Below are 23,131 nucleotides of genomic sequence, written 5' to 3'. Positions count from 1 at the left end.
AAAGAAAAGAACGCTTTTGAAGGATTCATTCAGCAGCCATTTCACACTACTGAGTCTAGAACTGTAAGCAGAAGCTTTGTCCCGCTCCCTCCAGCCCAGTTCAGTGGAGCTCGGGCGGGCTCAGGCATCAGTCCCCCCTCTTGGAGTCATGTAGTAATTTTTATTGTCAGAAGTGGGTTGTGGTGCAATGAAATTTGAGAACCCCTGGTCTAGAAAACATTACCTATGAGGAAAGATTGAAAAAATTGGGTTTGTTTAAAGGGAAGACTAAGGGGGGGACATGATAACAGTATTCAAGTACATAAAAGGTTGTCACAAGGAGATGGGAGGAAATTGTTCTCGTTCACCTCTGAGGATAGGACAAGAAGCAATGAGCTAAAATTGCAGCAGGAGACAGTTAGGTTGGACAATAGGAAAAACTTCCTGTCAGGGTAGTTAAGCACTGCACCACGTTACCTAGGGAGGTTGTGGAATCTCCGTCACTAGAGGTTTTTAAGAGCAAGTTAGACAAACATCTATCAAGGATGGCCTAGAATCTGATAATACTTAGTCTTATCTTGAGTGCAGGGGACTGGACTAGAAGACCTCTCAAGGTCCCTTCCAGTCCTACACTTATGTTTCTAAGTTTTGTACCTTGGTAAATTGCCTTGAGCTCTATTGATGTATAGCTAGGTATTCTTATCAATACCTGTTCACAGTAATGTTTCAACTGCAAACTTACAACTGCCTAAGTGACAATTAACTCCTATCCACATTTATCTTTCTGTTAAAAACAACTAGGAAATTCACTGACAAAAAAATGCATATTGTCCCTTTCCAAAATGCTGAGTGCAGAAAAACTCAAACTTCTGAAAACCAGGAAATACAGATTAGTGTATGCAGGGTTGGGCAACTGACAAGCCAAATAACATCAAAAATGGTCAAATATTTTAAAGCAGTAATTTATTAGAACAACAACAAAAAGAAGACAGACTAGGGTCTCAAATAGCCTTAGTTAGGTACTTATGCCTAATTACAAAAACAAAGTTACTCAACAGTTATTTTAACTCAAAAAAATGCAAGACAATTAAATGAAGTTTTTAAAAGTGGAAGAATAATTACTTTTTAGCAATGTTAAGTCAGCATTTAAATGCGTTATTCAAGACTGAACAGTTACAAAAGAAAGAAAATTACACAGAAAAAAAACATGTAGCCATTATAAAAGAAAAGGTCATTTTTAAATGCACTTAATGCTAAGCACACAGAAAGCCAACTCTTCAAACAGCTTAATGGTTGTGAACCCTCCTCTCCACCCCTCCACATTCGCACCCCTCTGAGTTAATATCAGTGTTTGTCTAGGTCAGTTTAGACTGTAAACTCTTTCAGGCAGGAACTGTGTCTTTTAAACTTGTTTAATGTGTTTTGTAAGCCACTGTGTATATAGATGACCTGGTATACAAATAAAGATATAAATACATAATGTTGATTCTAGAAATTTCCACCCAATCAAGATGCTCAGCTTTCAATTAGTTGAACATTTTCCCAAAAGGTGCCATTAGCATATTGAAAAGTGAGCGATCAAGACATTTAGGTAGGCTTACTAACACATGGCACCATGATGCAATTAAAACACAGGCCACCACCTAAATTTGAGCTTTCTTGCTGGAATATTTGCCAGTACTGGACAGTGGTCAAAAATAGGTGTGAACTGACATATTTGGCTGGTCACATTGGCAAGCCTACATACATGCCCACAGAACATTAACTCTGCCTTCTGAACCATGTCCCAGTATACCCATAACACACAGTCACATTCTGCCTTCACACTGTGCTGAACAGGAACTACCTATAGATGCCTTCTATTCAAACACTTAGTCTATTCCACATCTGCTAAATTTTTATAATCTCTTTCCCCACTTTACAATCCCTTTACCTAGGTTGCTAGGTGTCCTGTTTTCGACCGGAGAGTCCGATTTTACAGTCTCCAGTCAGAAGTATGGACCGGACACCAAAAGTCCAGTTACCACAGGACTTAACTGGTGTGGAGCGAGAGGAACAGCTTCCCCAGGTGTAGAGCCGGTGGAGTGCGGCATCAGTACCCAGCCCCCTGCAGCTCTGGGCCCAGCAGCATCAGCCAGAGCCCACGGCAGACCAGCGAGCACTGGGAGGGGCCAGTCTGCCCCCGGTCAGAGGCCCTTTTGGTTCTGCTCTACCCTGGCCCCTGAGCAGGGCTGGCTTGGCTGCTGCAATGGACCTGGAGGAGCCACCCACGAGGTAAGAGAGCAGGGCCTGGCCCTTTGCCAGCAGCTGGCCAGGGAAGGATTCCTGGGGGGAGCTGAGCGGTCCACGCAATTTTGACCATAGCTGTAGTGCTGGGGCACAGGGGGGAAGGAACCAGGGTCCCAGCCCTTTCTACTTGCCTTAAGGGAAAGCAGGCAGGGGGGAGGTGAGGCGCCGGTCATCAACCTGCACCAACCCCTGCTCAGCCGAGGCCACCTCCTACCTGCATCTCATGGGCAGGCAGGCAGGCTCCGCGTCAGATTGCAGCTCCCAGCCCTGGCTCCGTGGTGGCAGATGAGTAGTCCCCTTCCAAGCAGAGGCAGCCCAGCTGGGGGAGGATGGGAATGGGAGAGGATCGAGCAATGGAGAAGGGGGAGGAGAGAGAGGGGGGAGAGAAGTGAGTGGGAACAGGGCCTCAGGGGAAAGAGGCGGAGCAGGGGAGGTTCCGGTGCTCCTGCTGGAGTGTCCAGTTTTGAGAAATTGAAAAGTTGGAAACTCTACCTTTACCCTTATGTACACAAAGCCAACTAACAGTATACTTTCACTTGCCCTTCATTATACTCCCAGTGCACACTCACCTCCCACCTAGTGTTGACAATTCCCATAGCAAGACCACTCCTATACCCAGATACTGACACAACCTACATCAGAGGTGAGCAAACTACAGCCCACGGGACCATCCTGCCCGGCCCCCGAGCTCCTGGCCCGGGAGGCTAGCCCCCGGCCCCTCCCCTGCTATCCCCCCTCCCCCGCAGCCTCAGCTCGCTCGCTCCGCCGCTGGCGCAATGCTCTGGGCGGCTGGGCTGAGTGCTCCTGGGGCAGTGCAGCTGCAGAGCCCGGCCCAGTCTCTGTGCTGGTGGTGGCGGCGTGGCACGGCTCCAGCCAGGCGGCGCAGCTGTAGCGCTGCCAGCCACCGGTGCTCCAGGCAGTGCGGTAAGGGGGCAGGGAGCAGGGTAGGTTGGATAGAGGGCAGGGGAGTTCGGGGTGGTGATCAGGGGGTGAGGGGAACAGGGGGTTGAATAGGGGCAGGAGTCCAGGGGGGCAGTCAGGAAGGAGGGGGTGTTGGATAGGGTGGCAGGGGGCAGTCAGGGGACAGGGAGAAGGGGTGGTTGGATGGGGCAGGGGTCCCGGAAAGGCCGTCAGGAATGAGAGGAGGGGTTGAATGGGGCGGCAGGGGTCCGGGGGCAGTCAGGGGACAGGGAGCGGGAGTGTGTGGATGGGGAAGGGGTCCCAGGGGGCCATCAGGGAACGGGGGGGGGTTGGATGGGGCAGGAGTCCGGGGGGGGGGAGGCAGATAGGAGGTGGGCGTCTGGCCTCGACCCGCTCCCCTACCCAGCCCTCCATACAATTTACAAAACCCGATGCGGCCCTCAGGCCAAAAAGTTTGCCCGCCTCTGACCTACATAATACAGTACCGAAATGAGGCATAATGAATCTCTCAAGGTACACATGCATTTCTTTCCTTTGATCACATACATGGGGGTGGGGTCACACAGAAGGACTCACATATTCCTAAAAAGGGCAGAACCCCCCAGATCACCTCATAACACAGTCATAGCTCTGCCAAATTTGCTCTATACAACCCTTCCATTCAATACAGCTACACATAACACTGTGAATGCAGCTGGAGTGCATGCAGATAATTGCCAATTGCTGTTGCCCGCTCTAGGAGTGCAGAGTTAAGGTTGCATGGCTGTGTACCTTAATTCTGTATTTCCTGGTTCTCAGATGTTTGTTTTGCTGAATTCGACACTATGGATGTGCACGAGATATCACCAGGCAACCTTAACTCTGTGTTAATGAAGTGTTCTTTGTCAGTGAATAGCTAGGTATATGCATGTACTAAAGCAAAAATATTTTTATGGAAAAACTGAAGGCTAATTTTTCATTTGAATTTAATCTAATTTCTACATTAATAATCGTCATGGGCTTGGTTCTTCACAACTACTATATACACAATAAATTACACAGCTCTTAAAGATTCGAATCTACTATCTATTGATAGTAGAAAACAAACTTGCAAGTCAAGCTGCTAGTGGAGAAAAATGAAATTGGAATTATCAAGATCCTGGGGGCCAGTTGAGAAACATTAGATGTGTTGATATTTAATATAGGCCAAATAATATTTTAAGGTTTGCCTGGTAGCAAGACTCCCAAGATGTTTTGCCATTAAGATGAAGCTAACTTTAGAGAGTGGAATTTTATCAAGCAGTAACCCTTAGCATGTGTTGAAAGCTGTTGTAGGAGAAATCTCAGCATTGTACTAACCACAAGATATGAAACAAATAAATGTCTAAAAAAAGACTTATGTGACTAACCAACAGGTGTTGAAATGGTTGGAAACTTGCAATGGAACAGAGAACCCTGGAAATAGCCTGTTTTAACAACTGTGTACCAAAACGAAGGAATAGATACGGACCAGAATGATACAGAGGAAGAGTAACAAGGACATAACTGCCCCTAAATCATAGGAAAAGTAAGACCATCTGCAGACTGGATACAGGCTGTCACAGAATTACAGGGAACATCTTCCATAGCTGTTGGTAACTGTATGCCTCTCTGTGTATGTGCTGCTTTTTCTAATTGTTAAATCAATAAATCCAATCAAAGCTGAGGTTTGTTTTTATTAAACTAATCCATACTTAAAATAACTCCTCTCATTAAACATATAATCACAGTTAACAAGATTAACCATTACTGGTTATCAATTAATTGGTTCTTGATTACTGACAAATTACTGATCATTAATCACAAACAGATGCTCTTCAGGTTCACCCAGGAGGTGAAGGGGAGATGGAGAAAGGTGACTTAAAGCTATCTTTGCACTCCTCCAGTCCTGGGGCATGTCAGCATTGAGCCAGTCCCCAGGCCCAAATTAAAGCAGCTTGAGGACTGCTATAATTGCCACCAGTTGCCAACACCACAAAAGTACCATTATGACAACTAGTGATTATTAGTGATTAATCTATGAAAGGGATCCCTGGCCACACCTTTTTCCCCAGCCATGCCCCATGTTCCAGTCAGAGGGAGAAGGGGCAACACAGGCACCCCACATTCCTCCTAAGTAGTAGAATTCAGTTAGGGGTAGTTAACCTGGATTTAGAACAGCTTTGTAACAGACCAGCACAAAGCTGCCCCAATGTACCAGAGGACTTGGCCCCAAAATTTCTAACAATGTTAAAATGGAGCAATACTGAAGATATGAAAGTGACAGAACCTTATTTACCTTCTTCAGTGGGGAATGTTTCCAGAAACAAGGTCTGTTTTTTAAACAGGACAGTTTTACTGTTACTGAAGAATGTTTTTACAACAATCAAACATTATACTACAGTGCTGTATACCCTTTATAACTAGTTAAGAGTCTTGTTACAGGATTGCATATCAAGATATTCCAAGACCTGTAACTCAAACACAGTTTGACCAATTCTCAAACTCTGCAGAAAATGTATTCCTCACTTTCAGAGCAATCCAATTTTACTAACCAAAGTTATAAGAGGGTTAAAAATAAGCCGTAAAATGAAACCTAGCTGTAACATTAAATATGGAGACTATGGCCAAGAGCTTCAAAAATGGATGCCCAAAGTTAGACTCCTAAATCCTTAGGAACTTTTTTTTGTTTATTTAAATTGGGGCCTTTTAAAAGAAATTAAATACATGTCTGAAGGTAATAGCCACACAATAATTTGAAGATTCATGTGATAACTTGCATTTAATCCCACATTTTCAAATGCCTCTATCACATTCTCCCCCACTAAACCATCTTCTTTAGGACTACTAAAATTCTATACTTTCTAAACATCTTCAACAGCCACCCAAAAACAAAAAATCTTTTTCCCACCATATGGAACTTTCACTCTCATGGCACTTCCCTAAGACAGGCAACATTCAAGTTCTAGGTCATTCACAGGTTGAAGATCTGCTATTTCACGATCCTTCAAGACTAAAAATGCAGGGTTTGTACCACTGAAAAGAGGAGATTCTCAGCTTTCCAACAGATCCCCAGCATTTGTTTCTAGTCCTGGAAAATCGGTACATATGAAACAAAGTAAACAGATACAAATGTAATGATTTCTCTCTCTCTCAGAAGTCTATACATTTAGATTCATAGTGCTAACAAAGTCAGGTTTATAGATAGAAGAATTTAAAGAAAATATTACGACAATTTTTTAAAACAAATCAACTTTTCTTAACTAATTTTCTTGTAAAATATGTGGTGTATATGGACTATATAATTGTGCGGTCTAAAAGTCTCATCAGCACTCATTTACCTTTACCTGCATAGACAAAATAAACTCAGGAGAGAGAAACTAGGATGAGAATTTAAGGCTTCTGCAAGTAAAACTGAGTATACCTTCTTTAGCCACACCCTATTTCTACTAGTTCCAGCAGAGAAAGTCAGTTGCAGGATCTTGCCACTGGACAAATCTACGTTTTGTAATGGCCCAGCTAGTGCTGTCAAGTCAACTGCAGACAGGGATCGATGAGCCACCTCTTTCCCTCTCCGCAAATTATTGGGGGAGGGGGTAGGAAGTATGACAGCTGGAATTTGAAGGTCACTCAAATGCAGACATAATTTTGTGATGTTTCCCATCTGGCTCCTCAGTTCTCTCAGAGTCTGAAACATGATGAAATGGCTCCAAGTTTCCTTTATGCACTCAAACCTACCAATTTCCAAGCAATCTGAATTAATACTTTGACCTTGTTGTGTATGGTACAACATTCATACTCCACCTTTAGAATGAAGTCTTCAGTTTATGTGCCCGAAGACCTCAGGAAGGTAAGCTAAGTATACCACCAAGATCAATTATTGAAGGTATAAGCAAAAGGCAATCACTAACCATTAATGAAAACCTGCATTTCTGCTCTTAATTAAATGAGTCACGATAGCACTTTACTTCATGCATAATCTAATTTCAGCATAAAAAATAGTTGATAGTTACAGAAACCCACATAATCACAAATCAATTCAGAAGTGTCATGAATGTACAGCACCAGACATTGATTGCTCTTGAACATCTTTAGAACCTTTGAAGCCATTTCTATTATGCAGGGAAGAATATGATTTTTCTGTGGTAAATGTGCTGTACATTGTGCAAAATAAGACATCTGAAAAAGTTCATGTTGACATTGCCACTTTGAGTAACCAAATCTTGATCAGTTTTGGAGGCTTAAGTTTTCACTGAAAAATGTCTTCCGGTTTACCTTTCACTGATGTCCAGTTTCTAGATCAGAGGTGGGCAAATTACAGCCCACGGGCCACATCCGGCCCACGGGACTGTCCTGCCAGGCCCTTGAGCTCCCGGCCGGGGAGGCTCGCCCCCAGCCCTTCCCCTGCTGACCCCCTCCCCCGCAGCCTCAGCGTGACACGACGCCAGCGCGGGAGGGGGGCTGCACTGTGGGGAGCAGGAGAGCAGGGAGGGAGGCTCACCTGCAGCCTCAGGAAAGCAGGCGGGAGGTGCGGGTGGCGGGAACGCTGCGAACGCAGGCAGAGGACTCAGGAGGAGCACCGGGAAGCTGCGCAGCCGGCCGGAGAAAAGCAGTGCTTTGAAGGGGAAACCGCCGCTTCTCTCTGGCTGCGCAGCTGTCCCTGTTCCTCCTATGTTCGCAGGGCCACATTCTAAAAGGGGCTTTGGGGGGGGTTGGATAGGGGATGGGGCTCCAGGGGGGCTGTCAGGGAGCAGGGGTGTGGATAGGGGTCGGGGCAGTCAGGGAGCAGGGGGGGTTGGATAGGGGGTGGGGTCCCAAGAGGGCGGTTAGGGGCAAGAGGTCCCAGGAGGGGGTGGTCAGGGACAAGGAGTGGGGGGGGGGTTGGATGGATCGCGGGGTCTGAGGGGGGCAGTCAGGGGGCGGGAAGTGGGACGGGGCGGATAGGGTTAGGGTTTGGGGAGGCACAGCCTTCCCTACCCGGCCCTCCATACAGTTTTGGAACCCCGATGTGGCCCTCGGGCCAAAAAGTTTGCCCATCCCTGTTCTAGATGCTGAAATAACATAGAAGACTTCATACTTTTGGCATGCAGCACTTTAGGATGCCCTATATTTTAAACAATCAATATGAAAATGCTTTCCCCACCTTCTCTTTCAGCCATTGTTGGAGCAAATTGACACTGTCCTTTTCCACAAAAGGATCTCTTTCCAAATCAATGAGCTCCAGCAAAAATGAGCATATGCAATGCGTTTGTGTAAGGCTCAGTGGTGCCCTCAGGCCCCTTAAAGCATATAGATTGTGGCAAAATGTGTCCCTGAATCAGAACATCAGATATGCCTGCTGTAAACTTTGTGTTGTACATAATAAGCAACATTTGAATAGGACATGTTCTCTTACATAAGGCAGATCTTGCGGGGCATGTACATCTTTTTGCAGGGTGCTTACACAGAGCCTAGCACAATGGGGTCTGGTCCATGACTAGGGTTCCTCCGCATTACCCCAATAAATAAATACTGTTTTATTAGCAGAAGTGTTATCAGCCTGCTGCACACACTCATATCCTTTACTGAACCACTAGCAGGGGGTCTCAGAATACAATAATTTGGTGCCCTTCTAGTGAAACACTATTAGGGTGCTATATGCATTTTCCCCTCCATTTTACTTTTTTGTATGAACTCCCACAAAACCCTATAAACCCTCTTTGACCTGAAATCCATAATGTGGGAAAGCTCTGAGACCTACAGATATAAACACACTATAAGAACCAATAATTTTTATTATTCTTATAATACAGTGTAAAGCTTATCTCGTCACCAAGAGGCCAATTAGTTTACAGTATTATATGAAAAGTTAATATAAACTCAGACTGTGTGACAATAGCTCACAGTATCTTATTTTTTTAGTAACAGTTACCATAGCTTGTTTTCACTGCTAAAAAAGGGTGGATTTTCAGCAAGATAACTAAAGCATGTTCGCTATTGCGCTATAAAATCCTAGTGAAGACAAAACATTGTAATTTTACCACAAGGTAGCCAAGCCAGGTTAACCATAGTTGGGGTAACATAGGGTTAACCTCTTTCAGCAACCCATGGTAAAATTATTGTCTTGTCCCCACTGGGATTTTACAAAGCAATAGCTAACACACATTTACCTATCCCACTGGGAAAAAAGAAACCACATCTTTTTTGCAATAAAGACATAGCCTAGGATTTATGGCACAAACTGAAATGTTATAGTGAGAAATGAGCAGTAGGACATTTAGTCTGGTGAAAAGCCTGGGCTAAGATAAAAAGGACACATGGCTGATAGATGGCCTGTTAATGACTCAGTGCTTCATTCCCTATGGAGCAGTCCAAACAAACTCCTTTCTAGACAACAAATCCCAAATATTGAAAAGCCAGAAAACTGCTTTAATTGTTCTGTACACTTGGACAGTTCTAAGTATTAATAATGGCACCTGAGGGAAACCTTTGTTCTGAATGTTTTGATGTAATCTCTTCCAACTCTTTAAATCCTGAACTCTGACAGAAAGTTATGGGCTCAAGCTTTCATTACACACACACACACACACACAATCTCAAATGCACCTATTGTTGACACTAATAGTCAGCAGTGAGCATTTTTGCAGTCTAGACAAAAGTTTATAACCACTGTTAAGACTCAAATGCTATGTTGATGAGAATTATTAAAGATACTTCTTATGCAGGGTTCATGGTGGTCACAGTTACAGCTGACACAGGCAAGAGGTGTAATTATCTAGAGCCTCAAATATTGTTATACCTGGTACAAGCTTGTAGCCTCTTCAAGAACTACAAGTGAAATTGCACATAAGCTCTAACCTCTTAGCATAATTTCTGACTCTTTAGCAGCACAGAGGAAATTCTCAAGTTATAGGCAGCATCCACTAATCTGAGTTATGTGAGCACAATAGGCTTTTTTCTTTAAAGATTTTGGAAGAGGGAAAAGAACAGTCACCCTATTCTAACTATGGCTCTTCAGGATATTGTAGTCAGTGTGGATCCCACCATAGGAACAGGTGTGCATGCACTTCACCTGCATAAGATCAGCTTCTTTTGAATAGCAGTGTCCATCAGGGCTGCATATGCACCCTGTGCCTCTTCTTGCTCCCGTGTGAAGACACAAAAGGGCATATAATAAATGACCCTCCCTCAGTTCTATCACAATTCAAAGCCCACAATAGCAGAGGACTCCAAAAATCAGAAATGGAGGACTACAGGGAAAGTAATGAATCTCTCTGAGTATGTGTCAGCCTGGATCCAATCTGCATGTGACTGGAAAGCAGTATCACCTCTGGATGGGGGGGATGAGGAGTCTCACATCAGTTGAACTGCGATTGCAGTACAGGTCTCCCAACTTTGGCATCTGACTTGGCATCTCTGACCAAGGCTTAGTGTTTGACAAAGGTCAGTGAGTTACTCCATATTGCTGCTCTACAAATTGTTGATGCTAGCACATTTCTGAAGCAGAGAGATGATGTTGCTTGTGCTGTGGTGGAGACAGCTAGACGATGTTCAATGGGAGCAGTATACCAGCTAACTGCTAACACAGCAAAATATGTTGTGTCATCCATTTTGATAGTCAAATGAGATGGCCTGACCTTTAGATTAGTTGCTATAGCAAGAAACAACCAGGGGGACAGCTTGAATAGTTGGGTTCTGTTAAAATAATAAAACAAGGCCCTGAAAACATCAAGAGTGTACAACTGCTTCTTCTCCCAGAGCAGAGTGAGACTTAGGAAAGGAAACTGGCCCTAGTTGTTTGCTGTGGGAGGAAGCAGTAGACATGATATATCTTGATTTTAATAAGGCTTTTGACATTCCCACATGACATTCACATAAGCAAATTAGGGAAATATGGTCTATCTGAAATTACTATAAGGTGAGTGCAAAACTGGTTGTAAGACTGTACTCGAGGAGTAATCATCAATAGTCTGCTTCAAACTGGGAGGGTGTATCTATTGTAGTCCCACAAGACACAGTCCTAGGTTCAGTACTATTCAATATTTTCATTTAGGACTTGGATAGTAGGGTGGAGAGTATGCTTATAAAATTTGTAGATGAGCACCATCACCAAAGTAAATAAATAAATAAATATATATTTATTAAACCAAAACTATTTGGCAAATGTGTCTCAAATTCATCAAGTTTCAGGCATTTACCTACCTTTTTGGCAAATAAATTACACTGCTCTACAGCCAAAATGCTTCTGAAATAAATGTAGTCAAACTTTACTAATTCTGGGTCACTGAGAACGAAAATGATGCTTAAAATTGTTGATTGGCTCTAGTTTTCAAGATATGCTATTGGGTCAGTATATACGACCCTTGACTTGGGAATGGCGGAGGATAAGTGAGTTATAAAGGGAAGGGATCTCAATTTAAACCAGAAATGACTAAAATACATCTTTGACTGGATCTATGAATAAATCTATGACTGGGTTTGGACAGTACTTGCTTTTTAGGCAAAACAATGAACGATGCAATCTGAAGCTGGTATTGCGTCATACAGGATATGAATTGCATCATGTTATTCCTAGAAGTCATGGATGATGCAGTCATAACGAAGCTTACATCACTCTGCTGAACAAATTGCCCTATATCAGCTCTAGAAATCATACAGTGTCGTGCTCTCTTATTTGTCAGTGTTTGATTTTGCAAAGGGACACATTTCTGTTTAGCCAAAGTGAGCAGAGATGCCTCGTACTTGTGTGAACAGTGCAGATAACTTCTGCTATGTTTGTGGTGAAGTGACTTTTGCATCACAAAAGCGCAGTATAACCACTATAGTTAAGAAAGCCTATCACCTTTATTTTGGCTGCAAAATTGGAGATCAGAACAAGAGGTGGGCCCCACACATATGCTGCAACACTTGTGCAACAAATCTTCGCCAGTGGTTGAACAGGAAAAGGAAATCTATGCCTTTTGCAGTGCCAATGATTTGGAGAGAGCCAACAGATCATACCAGCAATTGTTACTTCTGCATGGTGCCTCCAGTTGGGAAAGGTGTGTCAAAGAAGAAAAAGTGGACTGTGCATTATCCAAACATTCCATCAGCTATACGCCCAGTACCCCACGGAGAAGGACTGCCGGTTCCTGATGCACCAGAATCATTCTCACTTGAGTCAGATAAGGAAGAGGAAGAGGATGAAACTTCTGGTCCTGAACCATCAATGTCACAGGACCCACATTTTCTCCCATCCTCCTCCTCTGAACCACACCTCATAACACAAGGTGAACTGAATGACCTTGTCAGGGATTTGGAACTACCCAAGAGTAAGGCAGAGCTGTTGGGCTCCAGACTACAGCAGTGGAATCTCCTGGCAGGTGATGTTAGGGTTTCCATGTTCCGTGACCGTCAAAAGGATCTTGTCCCATTCTTCTTCATGGAAGGTGATCTTGTAGCCTGCAACAACATCGATGGTGTGATGGCAGCCCTCAACATCGTTCACGATCCAGATCACTGGAGACTGTTCACTGATTCATCGAAGACGAGTCTTAAAGCTGTTTTACTGCATAATGGCAATGTTTTGCCATCAATTCCAGTTGGTCATGCAGTCCATATGAAGGAAACCTATGACAACATGAAACAACTTTTGAGGTGCATAAACTATGACCAACATCAGTGGCAGCTTTGTGGCGATTTGAAGGTTGTTGCTCTCTTGCTTGGTCTGCAGACTGGATACACAAAGTACTGCTGTTTTCTCTGCGAATGGGATAGTCGTGCAAGAGATTCCCACTACATCAAGAAAGATTGGCCACTCCGACAGTCATTGGAGCCTGGGAGGAAAAGTGTTCAGCATCCACCACTTGTTGAATCAAGGAAGATTTTGTTACCACCCTTACACATCAAGCTGGGTCTGATGAAGAACTTTGTCAAGGCCATTGACAAAACACAAGCAGCTTTCAAGTGCCTCCGTGGAAAATTTCCAAGGTTAAGTGAAGCTAAGATAAAGGAAGGTGTCTTTGTTGGTCCTCAGATTCGTGAACTTCTTCGAGATGATGCATTTGACCATGCACTGCGTGGCAAGGAAAAGACGGCATGGAAAGCCTTCCAGTTAGTGGCAATAAATTTTCTCGGAAACAACAAAGCAGACAACTACAGGTTGTTGGTGGAAAACCTCCTCAAGGCATACAAAAGCCTTGGTTGCAACATGTCACTAAAGATACATTTTTTGCACTCTCATTTAGATTTTTTCCCACCGAACTGCGGAGCAGTGAGCGACGAGCACGGCGAGCGATTTCACCAGGACATTGCAACAATGGAGAAACGCTATCAGGGCAAATGGAGCCCATCAATGCTTGCAGACTATTGCTGGACAGTGACAAGAGATGCTCCATTTAATGAATACAAGAGACAAGCCAAGAACCGCCGAGTAGACACTGAATAGGACTAAACTATGTATATAATAGTTTTTTGCCTTTTGTTTCATAATACATTTTATTTATATAACCCTTTTGCTGATATTTAAAGTGTTACATAAACAGGACAGGTGAAATACTATCATGTAAAGCAACCATAAACACATGAAAAGACCTAGGTTTACAATTTATGATTAAAACTCTACTATCTACACAATATACATAGACATAAAATGTAAAAACTTAAATATCTTAGAAACAGTAGCCAATCAGTTGTTTTAATTGTCATATTTGAATTCAGCACATCAAAATACATAATAAATAGCACATTTTATCTCTGAAGCAGACGACTTCTCAAAAATTGTAGACCAGTGTTATTTGTCTGAAAAATTTCAGCCCGCTCTTGTTATAGATGCTGGCTTTATTGCTTGGCGTGCTGGCTTCAGGCTGTTCGTGCCAAAGGATTTCATTAATGCCAAAGTTTTCAGTGTCAGTTGCTAGTGCCAGCTTCATCAGCATCCTCTTAGCCTTCCTTTCATTGCCCAATCCCGGGGGCCTGGAATGTGCTCGAGAGAGTGCTAGCCAATGTTGTCTTTTCCAGACTCACACTGGAATTTATCACCTCAGGGTCTGAAGTGACCCACATGCACTGCTCTAGCAGAAACATGAGCCAAGCATCCTTGGTTTTGCAGGTCCTTGAGAAGAAGGACTTTTACATAGAGCACCTATCAGGTATGTGGATCTCTTGTAGGTAGAAGTGGTATCAATTACATCCATCTTTGGTGGGATTCAGTCCGTCGCAAGACAGGCATTGTTTGAATCCTAATGATTTAGAGTCTGCCAAGAGGCGTGGCCACTGGCATGGAGCATTTTACAGCATTGTAAAGAGGGATGCACAAAGCAATAGCTGATAGGACCTTCCAAAGAAAAGAAAACTGAGGAAAACAGAAGTGTGAAAATGAAGTTTGTTTCACACAGAAGGGTTGAAAAACTGAAATGAAGTCTTTCAGGTCAGATATTCACTAAGTTTCAGATCGTTGCCATGGGTGGTAAGAAAAAAGCAAGGGAGGGTCACAGCCACTCTACCCTTTATGCCTTTGCACTGAAGTATGAGGCAGTGCCAACAGAGACAATTATTCAAAAGATTCTTATCTTACACGAATGTGCATCACATTGGGATCCACACTGACACATACGCAAAGCAATAAGGCTTTTCCAGACTAAAACTTCATTAAGACGAAGTTAAGGATGAAAATATATTCTCTTTTAAAACAAAGTAAAACATTGCTGAATCAGGACATCTGCTGTTAAGTTACCAGCCCACACACAAGGTTTACACTTAACTTTGTTTAATTCCTAGCATTTCATTTGGGTTTTGTTGTGAGTTTTATTGTTTTGTCGTTTTTTCTTTAAAATATATATGCTATTAGCTTTGTTTTCAAAAAGGGCAGAAATCAACTGATTCTTGATTAATCTATGTCTAGAATCTAAGAATAGATAGTCAGTCTTGTGAGAATTGTTAATGTACCAAAGCTAGGGATCTCTTAATTATCTAGGACATGCTCCCCATAAGAAGGTCTAACACAGCTCATTTTTGGGCAACAGAGCCCAGAACTTGGAAAAAGAAAGGAAATCTGTTTTAGAATTGAACTAAAAGTTGAACTAAATTTTTTCAAAACTGTGGCTAATTAACTGCATGTAGGTGAAAGATTAAATTAAATCATTTCCCCAAGAATGTGATAACTCAAATCTGTGTACTGAACACCTTCTTTTAAAAAAGTCCTTTTAGGTATGAATTTGATGATCAAGGAAATGAAACACCTTTATTTAACTTCAAAGAATACAGAAAGATATTTTTAAAACTCAGAAACCAAGTACTGGCAAGGAGCCATCAAGCATACGGCTCAAACAGGCAGCTCCAGAAATATTCATTAGTAGCAAAAAAAAAAAAAAAAAGACAGAGGCTTTTGACCAGAAACAACTTCAGTTCCTTTTTTTTTTAGCTTTTGAATATTGTACCTTTTTCAAAACTAAATTCTAGAAATAGTCAGAATAGCAATAGGTTAAGAAATGCAAATAGAGCAGTTAAGTTTTAAAATCATTTCTCTTTCTTGTAATCTTTAAACTGCAATTAATTTTTATTCCTGTGTATCATTTTGTTATTTAAACAGACTATAAAAGGAATGCGTTATTTATGTCTTCTGACAATTTTTGAAAAAAAAATTGTACCAAATTACATTTTGCCTGTCCTCTTAGGGCTTTTCTACATGGTGCGTCAGTGCTCACTACGTGGGATGTGATTTCTAAAGCACATTAACTTGCTGAGCATTAATTGGTCCATGTAGACCCTACTGATGCATACTACAGGTGTGCTTTCATGTAGTGCAGGCTACTCTTTACTCCAGTATGTTTGGGAAAGTTTATGAAAGCACGGTGGGGTACTGAGCAAAAAGACAGACAAGAAGGGGCAGCTCATAATATATCGGATAATTTATATCACATACAGTGTGCTTAGTGTTTGTTTTTTGTGACACTTCTATCACAAATGTATTATGCAATGCCAAATAAAGATTTTTTTTTTTTATTATCTGCTATTTCTTGGTGTCTGGTACTTTCAAAACGAGTCATGCTGTAGACTAGTGATATATATTTCAGTCTGATCCATAGTATTACAAATATTAAAAAGCTGTTTAGAAAGAATTCATCAGTGAAATTATACTTGGAAAGAATCATAGTAGGAAAGGCTTAATTATTTAAATTGTTACAGTCAAATTATTATAATTGGTGCTAAGTAGATTCCCCACCCCCCTCATCAACTGAAGTCTTGTGTGTGTGTACAAACCAATGAGCAGGGCTAACCTTCTCAGGATTTGTCTACATAGGAAAGTGTTACACAGTTGTACTGGTATAGCCTCCCTGTATGGGCATATTCTGGAGTAAAAGTAGCTTTTTGTTCCCTCCCCACTACTTATTTTTGAAACATTAATTCACACCCCTTCCAAAGCAACATAAGCAAAACTGAAAAACTCTTATTCCAGAATAACTATTCACACAGGGGGTTATACTGGTAGAACTATATTGGTTTAAATTCACATTTTAGTTTATGCCAGTATAAAAAATTTTCCATGTAGACAATTATAAAATAAATCAATTTGAATATCAATAGCGTACTTACATTTCAGTGTAGAGTATATAGAGCAGTATAAACAAGTCATTGTCTGTATGAAACTTTAGTTTGTACTGACTTCCCTAGTGATTTTATGTCAGGGGCCTCAAACACGCGGCCAGTGGGCCGCGGTGATTTTCTGCGGCCTGCGAACCCCTCGCAGCCCCCCTCCCCCGCCCCGCCCTCTCCCAGTGTTTACCAGAGCGGCCGGACGAGCACCGGGAGCAGGGAAGGCTCCCTGCCTGCCTGCCCTGCCCTGCGCAGCTCCGGGAAGAGGCTGGAACGTGGGGAAGGGGGGGGCAGAGGGGCTGTGTGTGGCTGTTACTTTAGGCAGCGCCCCCAGCAGCTCCCATTGGCCGGGAACGGGGAACCGCGGCCAATGGGAGCTGCTGGAGGCGGTGCCTCAAGCTACAGAAACGCACAGCCCCTCCGCCCCCCCCTTCCCCATGTTCCAGCCTCTTGCGGATCCTGCCCCCCGAAAACCTCCTGCAGCCGAACCCCCTGCCCTGAGCCCCCTGCCGCACCTTGCACCCCGACCCCCTGCCATACCCTGCACCCCTCCTGCACCCCGCACCCCTCCTGCATCCCAACCCACTGCCCTGAGCCCCATGCCGCACCCCTCCTGTACCCCAAACCCCTGCCGTACCCTGCACCCCTCCTGCACCCTGACCCCTGCCCTGAGCCCCCTGCCACACCCTGCACCCCGACCCCCTGCCCTGAACCCCCTGCCACACCCCGCACTCCTCTTGCACCGCAACCCACTGCCCTGATCCCCCTGCTGCACCCTGCACCCCAACCCCCTGCCCTGAGCCCCCTGCCGCACGCTGACCCCTTGCTGTACCCCTCATCCCTCCTACACCCCAACTCCCTGCCCTGAGCCCCCACCATACCCCACACCCCTCCTGCACCCCCTGGGGGCAGGGAGGGGGCAGAGTTGGGGTGGGGATTTCAGGGAAGGGGTTGGAATGGGGGCGGGGCGGGCCTCATGGAAGGGGGGGGGGCCGAGGGCGGCGGGGAGGGGAGGTGTCAGTAATGCGGCCCTCGGGCCAATGTACTAGTCCTCATGTGGCCCTCATGGTCATTTGAGTTTGAGACCCCTGTTTTATGTAGTCTGATGTAAAACTAGGCAAATAACTAGAGAAATTGATGTACTCCCTGGAAGACCTCTGCATACTCCCAGGGGTACACGTACACCTGTTTGAGAACCACCTGCCTAATATGCTTAGTTGATACAATGTTTAAAATGGTAGTGGCAGATGGTGGGGATTTTACACTAAAGTCATCCCTAGATGTTGCAGACACTGAGGGCTGGAGCTGGGTTCTCTCCAAATTCACCAAGAAACAGTGTTCTTGAAAACAGACCTTTGTTCCCTCAGTCCTAGCTCATCTAAAAATGGTGACATACATCCCTTTCTCCTTCAGAGGAACACTAGGTATCTGACTTTAAGCTACTTCTTCCCTCCTCTCCCCTCAGGTGCATGGAATGTAGATTTGCTGAAAAGAAATCTGAATTGTGGCAGGCAACTTACCTGAATTTTAGTTTTATGTACCAAACAGGTTGCCTTTTGCATTTATTGCTCTGTTATATAAACTTTATAGGTCTCTGGCACTTTTAACTTCACATAGTCATTAGAAACGTTAACTCATCTCGGGGAGGGGGGAGATTACATTTGCTAACCACTTTAAGTATGAGCAATGAAGACGAAAACCACAGAAATTTAGATTCCCCAGTATCACATCTTCCAAAGATACAAGACTATTAATAATTACTGGCAGCTTGCACTAAAAATAGTTAAACAATTATCAAAGTTGAAAGTTTTCTTATTCTACATGCCGGTAAAAAAAAATATTAAAATGAACTTACATAATGCAGTAGTGTGTAGTTCCATTTGACTTAACGGTGGTGAGCATCTAGAAATTCCATACTACACACCAATGCAAAATGCCACCACTAAGGCTCTGATCCAGCTAATAATTAATTAATCATATGCACAGATTTAAGCATTTGAGTAGTTCCAATGAAGTCAATGGGCTAAACTAACACATGCTCAATCGCTTTGGTGAATCAACACCTAATACACTAGGCAGCATGAGTCAGGAAAGCCCAAACCCTAACACCAAAAGAAGGCTGCAGTCCTACATATCTTAACTCAAGTTGCTAAATACCCAGATTTCAAATCCATATGGCAGTGTATTACCTGGATCATTATGTGAGTGAGGCAGAACAAACACTTGAAGAGGTTCATCATCCCATTCATTTTCATTGTACGTGATATCAAATCCTTGTTTCCAAACTCCACCATCTGGATTATCGAAAGGAAGAATATCATAGACATCCAACATCTAAAAAGAGGAATGTACAGCATGAATTCACAAAACAGATATAGTGCACAATTCCATATTAAAAAAAAAATTGTGTTCATTAAAATCCAGCATTAAATTCTGCCTGTTGCTCTTAAAAAAATATATTTTTTAATGGGTAACTGAAGACCAATCTGACATACAGCAGCACAAATCATGCTTAGTATGCACTGCTCTACAGCCAAAATGCTTCTGAAATAAATGTAGTCAAACTTTACTAATTCTGGGTCACTGAGAACGAAAATGATGCTTAAAATTGTTGATTGGCTCTAGTTTTCAAGATATGCTATTGGGTCAGTATATACGACCCTTGACTTGGGAATGGCGGAGGATAAGTGAGTTATAAAGGGAAGGGATCTCAATTTAAACCAGAAATGACTAAAATACATCTTTGACTGGATCTATGAATAAATCTATGACTGGGTTTGGACAGTACTTGCTTTTTAGGCAAAACAATGAACGATGCAATCTGAAGCTGGTATTGCGTCATACATGATATGAATTGCATCATGTTATTCCTAGAAGTCATGGATGATGCAATCATAACGAAGCTTACATCACTCTGCTGAACAAATTGCCCTATATCAGCTCTAGAAATCATACAGTGTCGTGCTCTCTTATTTGTCAGTGTTTGATTTTGCAAAGGGACACATTTCTGTTTAGCCAAATTGAGCAGAGATGCCTCGTACTTGTGTGAACAGTGCAGATAACTTCTGCTATGTTTGTGGTGAAGTGACTTTTGCATCACAAAAGTGCAGTATAACCACTATGGTTAAGAAAGCCTATCACCTTTATTTTGGCTGCAAAATTGGAGATCACGACAAGAGGTGGGCCCCACACATATGCTGCAACACTTGTGCAACAAATCTTCGCCAGTGGTTGAACAGGAAAAGGAAATCTATGCCTTTTGCAGTGCCAATGATTTGGAGAGAGCCAACAGATCATACCAGCAATTGTTACTTCTGCATGGTGCCTCCAGTTGGGAAAGGTGTGTCAAAGAAGAAAAAGTGGACTGTGCATTATCCAAACATTCCATCAGCTATACGCCCAGTACCCCACGGAGAAGGACTGCCGGTTCCTGATGCACCAGAATCATTCTCACTTGAGTCAGACGAGGAAGAGGAAGAGGATGAAACTTCTGGTCCTGAACCATCAATGTCACAGGACCCACATTTTCTCCCATCCTCCTCCTCTGAACCACACCTCATAACACAAGGTGAACTGAATGACCTTGTCAGGGATTTGGAACTACCCAAGAGTAAGGCAGAGCTGTTGGGCTCCAGACTACAGCAGTGGAATCTCCTGGCAGGTGATGTTAGGGTTTCCATGTTCCGTGACCGTCAAAAGGATCTTGTCCCATTCTTCTTCATGGAAGGTGATCTTGTAGCCTGCAACAACATCGATGGTGTGATGGCAGCCCTCAACATCGTTCACGATCCAGATGAGTGGAGACTGTTCATTGATTCATCGAAGACGAGTCTTAAAGCTGTTTCACTGTATAATGGCAATGTTTTGCCATCAATTCCAGTTGGTCATGCAGTCCATATGAAGGAAACCTATGACAACATGAAACAACTTTTGAGGTGCATAAACTATGACCAACATCAGTGGCAGCTTTGTGGCGATTTGAAGGTTGTTGCTCTCTTGCTTGGTCTGCAGACTGGATACACAAAGTACTGCTGTTTTCTCTGCGAATGGGATAGTCGTGCAAGAGATTCCCACTACATCAAGAAAGATTGGCCACTCCGACAGTCATTGGAGCCTGGGAGGAAAAGTGTTCAGCATCCACCACTTGTTGAATCAAGGAAGATTTTGTTACCACCCTTACACATCAAGCTGGGTCTGATGAAGAACTTTGTCAAGGCCATTGACAAAACACAAGCAGCTTTCAAGTGCCTCCGTGGAAAATTTCCAAGGTTAAGTGAAGCTAAGATAAAGGAAGGTGTCTTTGTTGGTCCTCAGATTCGTGAACTTCTTCGAGATGATGCACTTGACCATGCACTGCGTGGCAAGGAAAAGACGGCATGGAAAGCCTTCCAGTTAGTGGCAATAAATTTTCTCGGAAACAACAAGGCAGACAACTACAGGTTGTTGGTGGAAAACCTCCTCAAGGCATACAAAAGCCTTGGTGGCAACATGTCACTGAAGATACATTTTTTGCACTCTCATCTAGATTTTTTTCCACCGAACTGCAGAGCAGTGAGCTACGAGCACGGCGAGCGATTTCACCAGGACATTGCAACAATGGAGAAACGCTATCAGGGCAAATGGAGCCCATCAATGCTTGCAGACTATTGCTGGACAGTGACAAAAGATGCTCCATTTAATGAATACAAGAGACAAACCAAGAAGCGCCGAGTAGACACTGAATAGGACTAAACTATGTACAGAATAGCTTTTTGCCTTTTGTTTCATAATAAATTTTATTTATATAACCCTTTAGCTGATTTTTAAAGTGTTACATAAACAGGACAGGTGAAATATTATCATGTAAAGCAACCATAAACACATGAAAAGACCTAGGTTTACAATTTATGATTAAAACTCTACTATCTACACAATATACATAGACATAAAATGTAAAAACTTAAATATCTTAGAAACAGTAGCCAATCAGTTGTTTTAATTGTCATATTTGAATTCGGCACATCAAAATACATAATAAATAGCACATTTTATCTCTGAAGCAGACGACTTCTCAAAAATTGTAGACCAGTGTAATGACTGGGGACCAACCAAGATCAAGGGTTAATTGTATTGAGCACTGTTCATATACACAGCAGTAGATAGTCCCTGCTCCGAAGAACTTACTGCAGACAACCATTTCTCGCCTTTTTTCCTGGGTGAACTGTGCAGACGCCATACCACAGCAAGCATGGAGCCCGCTCCGCTCAAGACAGCAGTCATGAACATTGTAAACACCTCATGCATTATCATGTAGTTTATGCTGAACCAGGACCTGAAAAACTAGGCGAGGAGGCAGCGGCTACGGCAGCTCGGCGACGAGAGTGATGAGGACATGGACACAGAATTCTCTCAAACCGCAGGCCCCGGCACTTTGGAGATCATGCTGCTAATGGGGCAGGTTATAGCCGTGGAACGCAGATTCTGGGCCTGGGAAACAAGCACAGATTGGTGGGACCGCACAGTGTTGCGGGTCTGGGACGATTCCCCGTGGCTGCATAACTTTCGCATGCATAAGGCCAATTTCATGGAACTTTGTGAGTTGCTTTCCCCTGCCCTGAAGCGCCAGAATACCAAGATGAGAGCAGCCCTCTCAGTTGAGAAGCGAGTGGCGATAGCCCTGTGGAAGCTTGCAACGCCAGATAGCTACCGGTCAGTCGGGAATCAATTTGGAGTGAGCAAATCTACTGTGAGGGCTGCTGTGATGCAAGTAGCCAAAGCAATCACTGAGCTGCTGCTACCAAAAGTAGTGACTCTGGGAAACGTGCCGGTCATAGTGGATGGCTTTGCTGCAATGGGATTCCCTAACTGTGGTGGGGCGATAGATGGAACCCATATCCCTATCTTGGCACCGGAGCACCAGGGCAGCCAGTACATAAACCGCAAGGGGTACTTTTCAATGGTGCTGCAAGCACTGGTGGATCACAAGGGACGTTTCACCAACATCGATGTGGGATGGCCGGGAAGGGTTCATGACGCTCGTGTCTTCAGGAACACTAATCTGTTTAAACGGCTGCAGCAAGGGATTTACTTCCCAGACCAGAAAATAACCATTGGGGATGTTGAAATGCCTATAGTTATCATTGGGGACCCAGCCTACCCCTTAATGCCATGGATCATGAAGCCATACTGTCCACAGGCAGCCTGGACAGTAGTCAGGACCTGTTCAACTACAGGCTGAGCAAATGCAGAATGGTGGTAGAATGTGCTTTTGGACGTTTAAAGGGTCACTGGCACATTTTACTGACTCGCTCAGATCTCAGCCAAACCAATATTCCCATTGTTATTGCTGCTTGCTGTGTGCTCCACAATCTCTGAGAGAGTAAGGGGGAGACCTTTATGGCAGGGTGGGAGGTTG

At 43.6% G+C, this 23,131-nt stretch overlaps 1 protein-coding gene across 1 annotated transcript in view; it reads right to left on the bottom strand.

Annotated features, from left to right (window-relative positions):
* Nucleotides 1–23,131, bottom strand: part of MAN2A1 (mannosidase alpha class 2A member 1) — a 215,318-nt gene that overhangs the window by 166,340 nt on the left and 25,847 nt on the right. Inside the window, exon 3 of the mRNA XM_065406341.1 lies at nucleotides 18,927–19,071. Coding sequence (XP_065262413.1) covers nucleotides 18,927–19,071 — 145 coding nt within the window. The remainder of the gene's footprint in view (nucleotides 1–18,926; nucleotides 19,072–23,131) is intronic.

The sequence above is a fragment of the Emys orbicularis genome, chromosome 6 (assembly GCF_028017835.1).
Source record: "Emys orbicularis isolate rEmyOrb1 chromosome 6, rEmyOrb1.hap1, whole genome shotgun sequence".
Lineage (NCBI taxonomy): Eukaryota > Metazoa > Chordata > Testudines > Emydidae > Emys > Emys orbicularis.
Note: the sequence above shows the minus strand (reverse complement) of the source record. Positions and strands in the feature narration are given on the sequence as shown.